Genomic DNA, 13,425 nt, shown 5'->3' on the forward strand with positions numbered 1-13,425 from the left:
ACCACAATCAATTGTTGAGTATTTCTAATAAAATTAGTATTAATGTTTCAAATTTTTGGGCCAAGTGAGCTTTCAATTTAAGTGAATATTTGGACCATGTTGTTCCACTTTCACTTATGTCACTATTCCTTAATTTGAATGATACTTGTGATTATATTAATGAGCTTAAAATGAACAAAAGTAAGACAGAAAAACTAATTAAGAACTAAAAATTAGAAATTAAATTTTATAGGGACTAAAATTTAAAAATGAAAATCTCATTGGTATTAAAATCGAAAAGTGGACATTTTATAGACTAAAAAATTTTAACTTAAAAAAAATAGAAATAAAGTAGAAAATATTGTGAACTTTGGTTAGGCATGTCAGTATTAAAGCTTAATATATCTAATTTATTAGGAGGGACTAAAAATATTGAGGTAAACAATTGAAGGATTAAAAGTGAAGGAGGACTGAAATTTAAATAAGAAATAACTGAGTGAGGAACGATTTCGGAATTCACAATTCTTGAAAGCTGAAATAGATAATAAGTTTTTTTATTTCCTCACGTTGATAGATAGTATAGTACTGTAGTACTTTATTCACGGATAATGAGTTATTCTCAATCTATACGATAATAAATTATTGATATAAAAAAGAGTTATGTGAGGTAGGACGTGAAATAGAAAAATCACAGATAAAAACATTTTAGCAAATTTGTACCACCGAAACGTAAATTAAAGAAGAAAAAAAAAAAGAAAAAACAAAAGCAGAGAAGAACAAAAAGAAACAGAAGTTTGTTTTACTACGGTTCACCATCCCCTCAAATTCAAGAAAGCGAAGCTAGAGAACTACGAGGAAGAGGAGGAAGAGCAGCAACAACTGTAGCACAAACTGTCACTTTCAAACACCAACAAGTGTGTGTAAACTAAGGTGCTCTATCTCTTTCTCTCTCTGTTTATTTTTTCTCCCAATATTTGTTTACACATGTTTTCAGCCAAAGTCCCTTCCTCCACCTCTTGTTTTGCATCATGTTCCCAATTAGCTTTCTCGTACAAGTTTCTGGATGTTTGGTTTTCCTTTGTGCCAAAAACAAAAAATCATTTTTTTAGAATTCACATGTGTGTGTGTGTTGGTCGCGTCCTCTGAATTGTTTTGCCATGGGGAAATCCACCTCGTAGTTTACGAAATCCAGATTAAGGATTCAGAAATTGAAATTTCCAGATTGAAAATTGTTGGATCCGAAGGGAGTGTTAACAGTTACGGTCGTTCACGGTTTGATATATGACCTAGTTGAGCAATGTGGTCCTTGTTCCGTGAGTGTGACCCCTTGCTTTGAAGCTTGAATATCAATCCCTCAAATATATTATCATAAGACTATGTTACGTTTTATGCTGCTTTCTTCTTTGTTGATGCTGTTTGCTTCTTAAAAAAGAGAACCCTCACATTTTTCTGAAAAACCATAACCTCAGTTTCTGAATCAAAACATGCGCAGTTAGAAAGATGAAAGTGTTCTTTGTTTTAATGCCTGTGAGGGGATTAGACTGAGTGGATATTTGGAGGTCACTAGGTTTTTGTTCTGTTTAAATGAGCTTGCAGTTACTGTGATGTCCTCCTATATTTCCCGAGTGAGAATATGATCTGTGTTTAACTATTCCTAAGAAAACATACACAATGAAGCAGTCCTGTGCAGGCAACAAGTTTTTACGAATTAATCACTGGAATTGTGTGCAGGACCAATTAACCATTTGGGAAGTTTAGGCAAGGGCATGTTGGCAAAGTACTCAGAGTAATATTCTTCGGAAATGTGGATTTTCCGTGGGCAATGACCAGTTAGATGGCGGTGGATAAGTTAAAGGAATCTGCAACTACAACTATAAATGCAGCTTGTGGATACATGTAGTTGAACAAGTTCCATAGAAACTGCCAAGGATTAAAATTATCCCTTTATGTATGGTTGCTGTGACCAAGCTCTTTCTTCACCTGCAACCATTAGATCTGGCTGATCAAATTCTGAACTTTGATTTTGGAATTAAGGCATAGTTTAGCCACAATCCTGCAATTATATCATTAAAATGTAATGCTTGATTTCAGTCCCCATCCCCTGGCTCCTTAAATATATCATTTTCAACATCTCTCTAATTAAAATTAAGAAAATGAAATAAAAGGCTTCCAAGTTTACAACCAAATTAAGTTAAAGGGATGGAGAACTAGGATCATCTTCTAATTATTTCCGTCTCTGTATCTCAATAGTGTGTTAGTCTCTTTGTCTTGTTTCATTTGTGTAATCTTTTCTATGTATTGAGTTATACATACTCACACATAGTAGGTTTTACAACAACTTGAAATCGTAATGATTGTAATTAAATTAACCAAAGCAATTGCTTTTCCTTACTAATAAAAAATGCTCAGTTCAAATCCCAAGGGGTTGGTCGAGTGGAGTAAGATAAAGTCTTGTATTTCATAGGTTAAAGACTCAAGCCCCCATTCATTTCCTTGATATGAGGTAAATCTAAGTTATCTAAAAGTGCTCTTTGAGTTCAGGGGCTTTCCAAATCTTGGACTAAGGCACCATCCTGGCATCTCGTCTTCCTAATTTTATTTCATGAAAAATGCTTAGTTTAAATTATGTTCCTTGGGTTCCTTGTAAAGTTTGAACTTCTGTTTATCGAATAACTTATTGATTTAATGCTAGAGGTGAATATTCTACTTCTGCAACTCCCCTTTTGTTGTCAGCCTCATAATTTTCAAAATTGAACAAGCAATAATCTATTTACAAATTACATTAGCATATAAGTTTGTAGATTTTTCTAAGTCTACTGGTGGGTCATTTTACTTTTTTTCTCCCTCTGCAGTTGTTTTCATTTTGAATAATCTAATTTTTGAACATCCATTATAAGTTAGCTACTTACTTTGTTTACAGTTTGTATGTTCTTTACTTGTACAATGTTCCCAAATTTCCATTTTGTTTCAATGACTTTCTGTTCTGAACTGCTTATAGAATTTAACCATTACTTCTGTTATGTATTGCAGAGTTTGTAATTGGCTGGAAGTTTGGTATGATGGCATTTTTCAATTCCTATCCTTGGAAGCCCTTGATAATTCATAAATATGATGGAAACCCTTAGAGTCAGATGACATTGATCTTTTCTTGTTTTGGTGGATATATGGCTAATCATTCTTTAGTTTTAGATAACAACACATCTGTTAGTACTGTTACTGTAGCAGAGCAGCCGTTAGTCATTGGGCAAGAGTTTGCAGATGTGGAAACCTGCCGAAGAACACTGAAAGATATTGCCATTGCCATGCATTTTGATCTTAGGATAGTTAAGTCAGATCGCAGTCGTTTTATAGCAAAATGCTCCAAAGAAGGGTGCCCATGGCGGGTCCATGTAGCAAAGTGTCCCGGTGTTCCAACTTTTACTGTAAGAACTCTACACGGAGAGCATACTTGCGAGGGAGTTCAGAACCTTCATCATCAGCAGGCATCAGTAGGTTGGGTTGCAAGATCTGTTGAAGCACGCATTCGAGATAATCCACAATACAAACCAAGGGAAATACTGCAAGATATTCGTGATCAGCATGGAGTTGCAGTTTCTTACATGCAAGCTTGGCGGGGGAAGGAACGTAGCATGGCTGCACTTCATGGAACATTTGAAGAGGGTTACCGTCTTCTCCCTGCTTACTGTGAACAAATAAGGAAAACCAACCCTGGTAGCATTGCGTCTGTTGTTGCCACTGGACAAGAAAATTGTTTTCAACGACTGTTTATTTCTTATCGTGCATCAATTTATGGGTTTATAAATGCTTGTAGGCCACTTTTAGAACTTGACAGAGCACATCTTAAAGGAAAATACCTAGGTACATTGCTCTGTGCTGCAGCTGTTGATGCCGATGATGCTTTGTTTCCTTTGGCTATTGCTGTTGTTGACTCAGAAAGTGATGAAAACTGGATGTGGTTCATGTCAGAATTGCGGAAACTTCTAGGAGTAAACACAGACAACATGCCTAGACTGACAATATTGTCTGAAAGGCAAAGAGGCTTGGTGGAGGCTGTAGAAACACATTTCCCTACTGCTTCACATGGTTTCTGTCTGCGTTCTGTTAGTGAAAATTTTCGTGATACATTTAAAAATACAAAGTTGGTAAACATCTTTTGGAATGCTGTTTATGCGCTTACTGCTGCTGAATTTGAAAGCAAGATTACTGAGATGATGGAAATTTCACAAGATGTTATATCATGGTTTCAACAATTTCCTCCCTATCTTTGGGCCGTGGCATACTTTGACGGTGTTCGATATGGCCATTTCACACTTGGGGTAACAGAATTATTGTATAACTGGGCCCTTGAATGTCATGAGCTCCCTGTAGTACAGATGATGGAACACATCCGCCAGCAGATGGTATCGTGGTTTAATGATCGGCAGGATATGGGCATGAGGTGGACATCAATTCTTGTACCATCTGCTGAGAAGCGAATCTTGGAAGCAATTGCTGATGCTCATTGCTATCAAGTGCTCCGGGCAAATGAAGTTGAGTTTGAAATTGTGTCAACTGAGAGGACCAATATTGTGGATATACGGAGTCGTGAGTGCTCCTGTCGCCGTTGGCAGCTGTATGGCTTACCTTGTGCCCATGCTGCTGCTGCACTTATTTCTTGTGGACACAATGCCCACATGTTTGCTGAACCATGCTTCACTGTACAAAGTTACAGAATGACTTATTCACAGATGATAAATCCTATACCAGATAAGAGCCAGTGGAGAGATCTGGGAGAAGGAGCAGAAGGAGGAGGAGGTGCAAGGTTTGATATAATAATTTGCCCACCAAAGACTCGCCGGCCGCCTGGAAGGCCTAAAAAGAAGGTTCTACGAGTGGAGAACTTTAAGCGTCCCAAAAGAGTTGTTCAATGTGGTCGCTGTCATATGTTAGGACATTCTCAAAAGAAATGCACAATGCCCATTTGAAAAATTTGTTTACTTGTTGAAATATCTTTTGTTTATGGGACATATATGAGATAGAACGAATGTTGTGTTTGTATTGTAATTTAAATGTATTCTGAACAAAATAAGAATCCATTAGTTTTTGCCAAGGTTCTCATCAAATGGTAGCGGGCTGTCTGCATGGCTGTTTTCTCGTTTCACTTAATAATTAGTTAATGTCAGAAAATTGTCTTGCCGGTTTGTCTCTGTTCTGGATATTGTTTCATAATGATTTGAAGTTGGGCAAAATAACTTGAACTGGTATTATATATCATCATTCCTAAAAAATGCTGCTTGGTTTTCAGGTTTTGTCAATTTTAGTTCTCTTAGTTATGTCTTGAATTGTAAAGGCCTTTCTTGATTGGATTTTTATGAACTTCACTCTAGAAGAATGATAAAGTCAAGAAAATCGATCGACAAAGTTAGGGTACTGTCATGGAAAAGCATTTTCAAATGGCGTTACAAAAGAAAGGCACAGATAACTGGAGGATCTTATTTATTTATTTATTGCGACAGGTGAATGGAAGATGTAACCAGAAATTTGCTTCTAATTGTTGCCCATCGGGCCAGTTCTTGGCAGTTGGAAGTATTTGCCCAGTGCATCCTTAGCATTTTGTATTTCAACTTCCAAGTCTGCATGCATTGAAATGCACCTCTTTTGGAAGCAAGTGCATTAATTATCAATTTATTACTGGTCAGACTTCGTTCTGTGATTGTTCAAGGGTCAGTTTTGCAAGTCAAGGGCCCCCGAGTAAGAAGAAACTCAACACAATAGTAGAATTGAATACTATAATAGCCACATAATTACATCGGTGGCATTCCATGTTCCAATCACCAAATCTTAGACATTTAATTTGTTCATTTTTCTTATTCATTAGGGCAACCAAGAGCATGTTGCTGTCAAAATTGAAAAAAAGGACAAGGCATCCCTCAGAAGATGTGATCACAGGTTCACATAAATATGTGATCGTGATAAGTTTGGATAGTTGTCTTTAAGCTTGTGCTTGGTAGAGGAGAATGAGAAAAAAGTTACTATTAATTGGACGTTCCAAATAGTTAAAAGAGACAAAAATAATCCTTACTTTGATGAAGAAAAAGTTGTTAAAAGGACAATTTTGATGTCTATTTTTTATTTTTGAAGAACGTATTTGATATCATAAGTTTGGAAATATAAAAATAATTTCAAATTGATTTATAAGAAAATCAATAAAATTTTCAATATATTTTTAAGGTAATTCATAGTATTCTATTTGTTAAAATATATAATCATTTAAATAACATGAATTTATATTTATTGTTACCATCGATAATTTTATAATTATTACCATATAAGAGAAAAACATTATATGTGTGTGGCTTCATTCCTTTTTAATAAATTTTTTTTGTTGATTTTCTAATTAGCATGGATAATTATAATTTATTCTATCGCAGTCTTTTTTTTTTAATTCTTTGATTATATTGAAAAGTTAGCTGAAAGTTAAAAAATTAGCGGATAGTTGAAAGTTAAAATAATTTATTAAATTATAAGTGTTCAATTAAAAATATTTAAAGTATATAAAAATTATAAAATAATAAAATCATATTTATATAAAAACTTAACAAAAAAATGAATAAATATATTAAGAATAAAGTTGAAAAAAATATTAAAAAAAAACTATAAGTTAGCGTTTGTCTTTTTTGTAGGATAAAAGTTGAAGAAAAAATATATTTCAGTTAACATTTTGAAGAATGTTAAAAGATACTAAAAATATTATTTTTCTGTTAGTAAAAAAAGTTAAAAATTATCATAAATATCTTGTTAAACATAAAGTTTGTGTTTTTTAGGTATTTTAATTCTTCATCATCTATATTATATAGGATAAGCAACAAAGTATTTTTAGTTCAAATCAATTATAAATTAAATATAATGTACTCCTCTAAATACAGCAAGCTTTGTGGAAAACTAGTGAAACAAAGCCAGACAAAAGATATATATTTGAAATTATGAAGAGCGTTATTACTAATCAGCAGTATGTATAATAAAATAAGTGTTTGTGACCTTTAGAATAAGTGAGATTACATGAAAGCAGTGCGTGACTTTTTGGCATACAGTAGATGCATTGAGCTTGTGGTTTATACGTAGCACTACATATCACAGTGCGGGTTAAATCATCGATGCACCCTTTTGTTTTCTTCCGTTAAAACAGTTCCTACTTGATGAAGTTGGCAATGAACTCGATCTGGTCCTTCTTACTGGAAAGCCCATTGAGGAGAACGCAGGGTGGCGGCCTCAACGGGCTTCTCCTCTAGCAATGGTTTACGATGCCAGCCCTCAAGACTATGTGTGCGATCAAAGTCCTATAATTGCTCCAGACCATCTTATGAACTCAACTATCCTTCTTTCGTGGCCTTCTATGCTGACAAGAGTTTGAAAGTGGAGACAAAATTCCAGAGAATTGTGACTTACGTTGGAGATGGTCCTGCTCGTCGTACAATGGCACTTCAGTTTGACTTTCAGGTCTCAGATGGAGAAGGACTATGATGTGGCTTTTGGTTGTTAGGAGTCCCGTTGTGGTGGTACCTAGGAACATTGTCTTCAACTTCCAAACTGGGATTTAACTTGTTCACCTTCTTCTATTCAAATAATTATATCACTATATCATTGGTTATCTTTCTTTACTGGAAGGAATATCATTGTTTATCGTTATTATCCTGTTACGCTTGTTCAAACCACCCAAAAAGACCCTATAATACCATTTTTAGGCAGCTTTATATGTGAAGCAAGTTGCTCAATATATTCCATATTTACACCAAAAGTGTTTGATTTGGAAGAACTAGAAGTAGAAGTTGAGCAACAATTAATAAATCAAATTCTCTTTGTAGATGAGGGTGTTTCAAAATAAGTTGGTCTTGGAGTAGAAGGGCAGCCAATAATCTGAAACAAGTCTTCCACACGAGGCAGCACTTTAAATTTAGAATGTGTAATTGTTGAGAGCAACACTGTCAACACGGTGTTAAAAAATCATGCCATTCTTGTCAAGCTTATACTGAGAGGTTCCATGAAACCTACTACGAGTACGACTCTCCCATGGATCTCGTGTTATTCCATGAACAGTCCAGCGAAACATAATGACATCCTGTAGAAGCCTTCAAAAACATCCTGCCATGAAACCCTAGAGCCCAGAATATTGACTTGCAATCCTCAATGCCAACGAACGTATTCAAAGGGTCTTTAAATACGATATCATCCCTGAAAGAAGAAAAAATTGTTTGAATTTTCAACCATGCAAATAAAAATGAGAAAAGTAAAGGAGGGAAATGGGAACCTGTAGAAGTCGAAGGAGAGTTCTCTGTAGAAGAGGCCAGGGAAATCCTCTCTCAGAGACCGAATAGCATACCCAAAATTCACGTAGTATTTTAGCTTTTTTTTTTCTTCTAGCTTCACTGGAGCGGAAAATTGTCCGTACGAACTTAAATTATGATCCAAATCCAAAATCCTATCACGAATATGATCCTTAACTTTGCAACTCACTTTTAAGTTTTAACCCAATTGCCTTGCCCCTTGTGACGGGTTTTAAGGTGTGGACCTTGCTGGGTTTAGGGTTAGGGTTGTGCAAAATTTTGGGACAAATGACGTTTCTGGGGAAAGGATGAGAAGGAACATGGTTATGGGTCAGAATTTTTCGATGAAAATGTCATCCCTGCAGAAGAAAAAAAGAAAAGGTTGAGAAGAGGATGAAAGCAAGATTAGATGTATTGAGTTATTAAGTGGGAAAAGTGTGTGATTGGTTGGATTTGGATTTTCGTTCTTTCTTTTGACTATACTTTTTGGGCCCTCGCCTCGCCTTCTTCCTCTAATAAAATAAAACAATGTTACCTTATGGTATGGGGCTTGATAGAGAAAAAACGAACAAAAAAAAGAACGGAGATGGAGATAAAAACTTGGACAACAGAATAATGCCTCATGAAAGATTAGAATCTTTAGGTGCCTTGCCTTTAGTTGAGAGCAGAGCATATTCCCTAACTTTTTTTTTCTTTTTCATTTTCTGTATCTTTGCACCCGCTTTAAAATAAGACTTAATTTGTTTATTTTTAAAGTGGGAAAATATAGTAGTTAACTAAAGAAATTAAAAGTTGAGATTTAAAAATGACATAATTTATCATATAGTATGTATGTTTATAAATATAAACATGGTATTGATACATGTGTAAATAAGATGTTGTTTATAATGTAGGACCAGTCAGGACCAGTTCATATAAAAATGGAATAAGAAAGCGAAGGGCATGGATGTCTTTTGAAGTTAAATTGCCGTTTCCGTTACAACAGAGAACATAATAATTCTTAATCAGTTAATTGTGTTGGGAGATTTTCGGATGTAATGAAAGGAGTGATATATTGTCTTTGGAATTTGACTGTGTTGTCTTCTTCTTTGTGACTCACTCTCTCTTCAGCTCTTGAATTTGATCCACCTGTGTTGCTTTTCCCACCAAACCAAACAAAATAACCTGATATTAACGTTATAGTAGTTCTTTTATCGAACATTGTGCCATGACATTCGACGAGGTTTCCATGGAACACGGCAAGAGCTTCATCTTCGCCTTGCAGGTCATTAGATCTCTCTCTTTTTACTTCTACCACAATTGCCATTCATTTCAACTTACTAAACTGAATTACCGTGTCTGTTACTATTGTTTCTCATTTGTTCAAATTCATATCATCAAACCTCTTTATGACATTACTAGATTTTGGACCTCTAAGCAATGCAAAAAAAAAAAAAAAAAACGTTACTCATTCTAATTGAGAAACATTTCTTTCAGGAACTTAAGAACCTGAGGCCTCAACTCTATTCTGCTGCAGACTACTGTGAGAAATCTTATCTCAATAGTGATAAAAAACCAATGTAAGGATACTTGTTTGTTAATGAGTATTTTAGTTTGCTGTTCTGTAAGGTAGCCTTACCTCCTTCCCTTAATAACTAGTGATTCCGCTGGATTGCTCTGCTAAATGCTAGTTAGTTCCAGGCTGTCAATGTTACGGCTAAAAGTTTCTACTACATTGTGCATTTGGTATTTCTTTAAGTGCTAGTTGTATGATTTGATTTAGGTGGATAAAACAATATGTTGTAGACAAGAAAGCTGATTGAGAGTACTTAAAAGATAAGAAATTAACATAATGATTTCTGATAACAAATATTGAATGGTCTTAAAGAGGACACTTAAAGAACATTAACTAAAATATGTTCTTGTTAATGTAACTTCTGTTGTGTTGGGCCCTGAACCCTGATCTTTCCTATAGTGTTGTATATAGGCAGAAGCACTTGTTGTACCATTGATTCTTACAATGTATGATTGTCTCTCCATAATGAAATTGGAGAGGATGGATGATATGGCATATGGTCATCCTCAAATGAATTCGTAACCTAGAAAATTTTGTGACTAGCTAATTTAACAGCATATGGGAGGGACAGTTGGGACAGTTCCTTTAATATTATATTATATAGGCTTGTGTGTAATCTGCCGGCTGATAATTCTTACGTATGTGAACTTAATGGATTTCTCCTGAGATTTATTTTATTAATGCCTCAGGGTACTTGACAACATGAAAGATTATGTAGTAAGGGCCCTTGTTAATGCTGTTGATCATCTAGGAACTGTGGCTTACAAGTTAAGCGACATTCTTGAGAAGCAAACATTTGATGTCTCGACCATGGATTTGAAGGTCTCTACTTTGAATCAGGTAATTAAAAATATTTTTTCAAAATAAATAAATTCTAATTGGAGTTGAAGTGAGATATTTGCTTACATGCAGAGACTTCTTACATGGCATATGTACACTGATAAAGAAGGTCTTCGGCAACAGCAGTTGTTGGCTTTCATTCCCAGACATCATAAGCACTACATTTTGCCAAGTATGCTGTACTGTTCTCATTTTCCTCCAGAATTAATTATTGACTCTACAGATTTAGGTTTTCTTATGGTTCTCTTTGTTTCTGTTTAACAATGCAAGCTAGATCCCGTCAATAAAAAGGTACATTTCATCCCACACAGAAAAATTGGTGCAAGACAAAATTCATTTCAAACCAGAACTCGTCTTCATTCTTCAGGTCTGTTGTTGGAAAATTGTCCCTTCTGGAGTTTTTGGTTTTGACGTATGTTCTCCTCCCCTCCCCCCTTTCCCTTTTCTTTTGGTTTGGTGGTAAGTGTACATCATATTATCTAACTGAATGTGTATTGTTGTATCTAGGTACCCCTATTTCAAAAACTCTTTCATGGCATTTAGCATCAGAAACTAAGTCTACCTTAAAAAAACAGACTTCACGGACTTCAAAAAAGTAAGTTTATAATTTGAGGCTGTGTAGGCCTGTTGCTTTATTTGTTATGCATTCCATTGATGGCATTATTGTAGCTCAAGATACGGGGAGTGCTATTTTAATATTTTAACACATCCACTTTTGCAGCACCAAGGACTCAAAATTTTATAAGAAGATCTCTGGAGTTTTCCACCTTTTAGGTATGCTGAATAGCTGCATCCCATGTATTATATAATTCAGTTCAGTTGGGCAAGCAATGGTTATGTTATGTGTATAGACAATAGCTCCTTACAATTGCTACTTTTGTGCTTGTAGATAGTGAAGGGAGTACGCGGATGAAAACCTCAGCAGCACCACCTCACTTGACAAATGGAGTTCCTACTTCTGGTGCTGCCACCCAAACTATGGGTGCCACAGGCAGGGTAATGCCACTTTCATCAGGTTCAAATGCCTGGTGGTGCCATGTTTGATAGAATAGTGAAATTGTGATTATTGTTGACCAATATGTTGCTATTTATTTTCGTGTGTTTGCAAAACTGATAAAAAAAATTAGCATTGCCAGGCAAGATCTTTGTCAGAATTTATCAGGGGTACTAGTTTGGATTTTACACGTGAATAAAGGCTCGGTGTGAAGTTCATTTCTAGAATAGGATAATCAGTCTGATAGGCTTAAGGGGGTATTTGACTGATTTGATTGACAATTTTGGAAGTTCGTTATACCAGTAACTCAATCCTAATGCTTTCACAAAGAGTAATTGATCAATTTACAAATGAATGAAATGATACTATACTGAATATTTCTTCTCTTACATCCTCCTCCTATCTAACCACTTATCCTTACCAACAATTATTATGCCTCAACTAATTGTTCTAACAAAGTAGCACACTCAGCCTAAGGATTTATATACATAATAGTTACAAAGGGAGTAAGGAATCCAAGATGCAATTCAAAAGAACTACTAAGCTAATAATTGTAACACTATTTTCTTAAGTTACAATGAATCTAGGTAACTTGGAGAGTGGAACAACTTTATTATTTATGTAGTTTCCAACAAAAACATACTAGCTAGTACTACCAGTCCATCAAATTTAATAATTTCAGGATCATATTGATCCAGTAAATCTTTCGATATCACAAATTCACAACCAGGTTAGTATCAACACGAATCCAACTTATTGAGATGCTTCGGTTTAAAAGCCGATGCTTTTGTGCTGTCCATTAAGCATTTGGTGCTACATTTGCCCTATCTACCTGATCTTATATGGTTACCTTTGATGAATATGTGCTTGTTATACAATATAATATATTTAAATTGTGTGAATGAATACTATCCAAATTTACTCTTTGTTGATTCATTCGAACATTACATACATTGGTTTCGATACAGCATGCATATGTTGTTTTCACATCCATTGGGGAAAAATATTTGTTTATATTTTACTTCCACCAAATATTAGAGATTCTATCAAACCAGTGCACCAGTAGCTGAAATTGTGGAGAATATATTCCAGCTAGCCAGTTTACACGAACTTAAGAGTCTCAGAGTTAAAGGACGATTTTTTAGTGGTTTTGTGGTGTAACTTTGGCGAAGTTACTGATGAAACTGTGTTTGCAGGATGCACTGAAGCATTCCAAACCATTGACAACATATGGTTCCTTTGATGATCGAAATGGACGTGAGGCTGTCCAAGTTCACACTCGCAGTAAAAGTGTGCTTTCTAGTTTCTTTGTCAAGCAAACTGCAGCTAAGTTGAAGGCCGGTTCTGTCTTATGATAACTATCAAGGCAAATGCAAGCTCTGGATGATGTGGATAGATGTCATTCTTTTTTTTTTTTTTATCAAAGAGGAGTTAAGAATGATACCTCTTGAGGCAAATGCAAGCTCTGCAATGATTGGATAGATGCCACTTTTTTTTCTTTTTATTTTTTCATAAAAGAGGAGTTAAGAAAACAACTTTGATATAATTCTCTTTTCGTTGACCACTCGTCCACTAATGAACAGAATTACATTAGTATATATTTCTAGTTCTAGTCTTTGAATGATGATTGTTGAATCTTCTACTCACTAGATTACTCAAGAAATATGAACTTGTGAATTGTGATCTATGTATAGGGTTAGTGAGTTTTTTGCACCATATGTGTATTGATGCTATAGAAAAAAGTTTGACTTTCTTGT

The 13,425-nt window shown here is 35.0% G+C and overlaps 2 protein-coding genes and 1 pseudogene across 4 annotated transcripts; 2 read left to right on the plus strand and 1 right to left on the minus strand.

Annotated features, from left to right (window-relative positions):
- Positions 1-693: 693 nt before the first annotated feature.
- On the plus strand, positions 694-5,155 carry LOC114407770. 3 transcript variants are annotated; one of them, XM_028371008.1, is made up of 3 exons: positions 694-909; positions 1,711-1,927; positions 3,010-5,155. In XM_028371008.1, the coding sequence occupies exon 3, from the start codon at positions 3,111-3,113 to the stop codon at positions 4,941-4,943; it is 1,833 nt and encodes a 610-aa protein (XP_028226809.1). In that variant the 5' UTR covers positions 694-909; positions 1,711-1,927; positions 3,010-3,110; the 3' UTR covers positions 4,944-5,155. The 3 variants fall into 3 exon arrangements, with proteins under 3 accessions (XP_028226809.1, XP_028226808.1, XP_028226810.1); XM_028371007.1 differs by lacking the exon at positions 1,711-1,927; XM_028371009.1 differs by lacking the exons at positions 694-909; positions 1,711-1,927 and adding an exon at positions 1,934-2,053.
- Positions 5,156-6,928: 1,773 nt separating this feature from the next.
- On the minus strand, positions 6,929-8,626 carry LOC114407771 (annotated as a pseudogene).
- Positions 8,627-9,304: 678 nt separating this feature from the next.
- On the plus strand, positions 9,305-13,289 carry LOC114407772 (protein ABIL1-like). Its single transcript, XM_028371010.1, has 9 exons — positions 9,305-9,543; positions 9,756-9,838; positions 10,524-10,674; positions 10,747-10,846; positions 10,949-11,041; positions 11,182-11,269; positions 11,396-11,448; positions 11,564-11,670; positions 12,865-13,289. Exons 1-9 carry the CDS (start codon positions 9,487-9,489, stop codon positions 13,021-13,023), a joined length of 891 nt encoding a protein of 296 aa, XP_028226811.1. The 5' UTR covers positions 9,305-9,486; the 3' UTR covers positions 13,024-13,289.
- The last annotated feature ends 136 nt before the right edge of the window (positions 13,290-13,425 follow it).

This window comes from Glycine soja, chromosome 3, assembly GCF_004193775.1.
Source record: "Glycine soja cultivar W05 chromosome 3, ASM419377v2, whole genome shotgun sequence".
Taxonomy (NCBI): Eukaryota; Viridiplantae; Streptophyta; class Magnoliopsida; order Fabales; family Fabaceae; genus Glycine; species Glycine soja.

Excerpts from the sequence above, each read along its gene's own strand:
- LOC114407772 (XM_028371010.1), top strand. The coding sequence starts at position 9,487 with ATGACATTCGACGAGGTTTCCATGGAACACGGCAAGAGCTTCATCTTC. Across the intron at positions 9,544-9,755 it reads GCTTCATCTTCGCCTTGCAG|GAACTTAAGAACCTGAGGCC; the intron begins GTCATTAGATCT and ends CATTTCTTTCAG. Across the intron at positions 10,675-10,746 it reads AGGTCTCTACTTTGAATCAG|AGACTTCTTACATGGCATAT; the intron begins GTAATTAAAAAT and ends GCTTACATGCAG.
- LOC114407770 (XM_028371008.1), top strand. The coding sequence starts at position 3,111 with ATGACATTGATCTTTTCTTGTTTTGGTGGATATATGGCTAATCATTCT.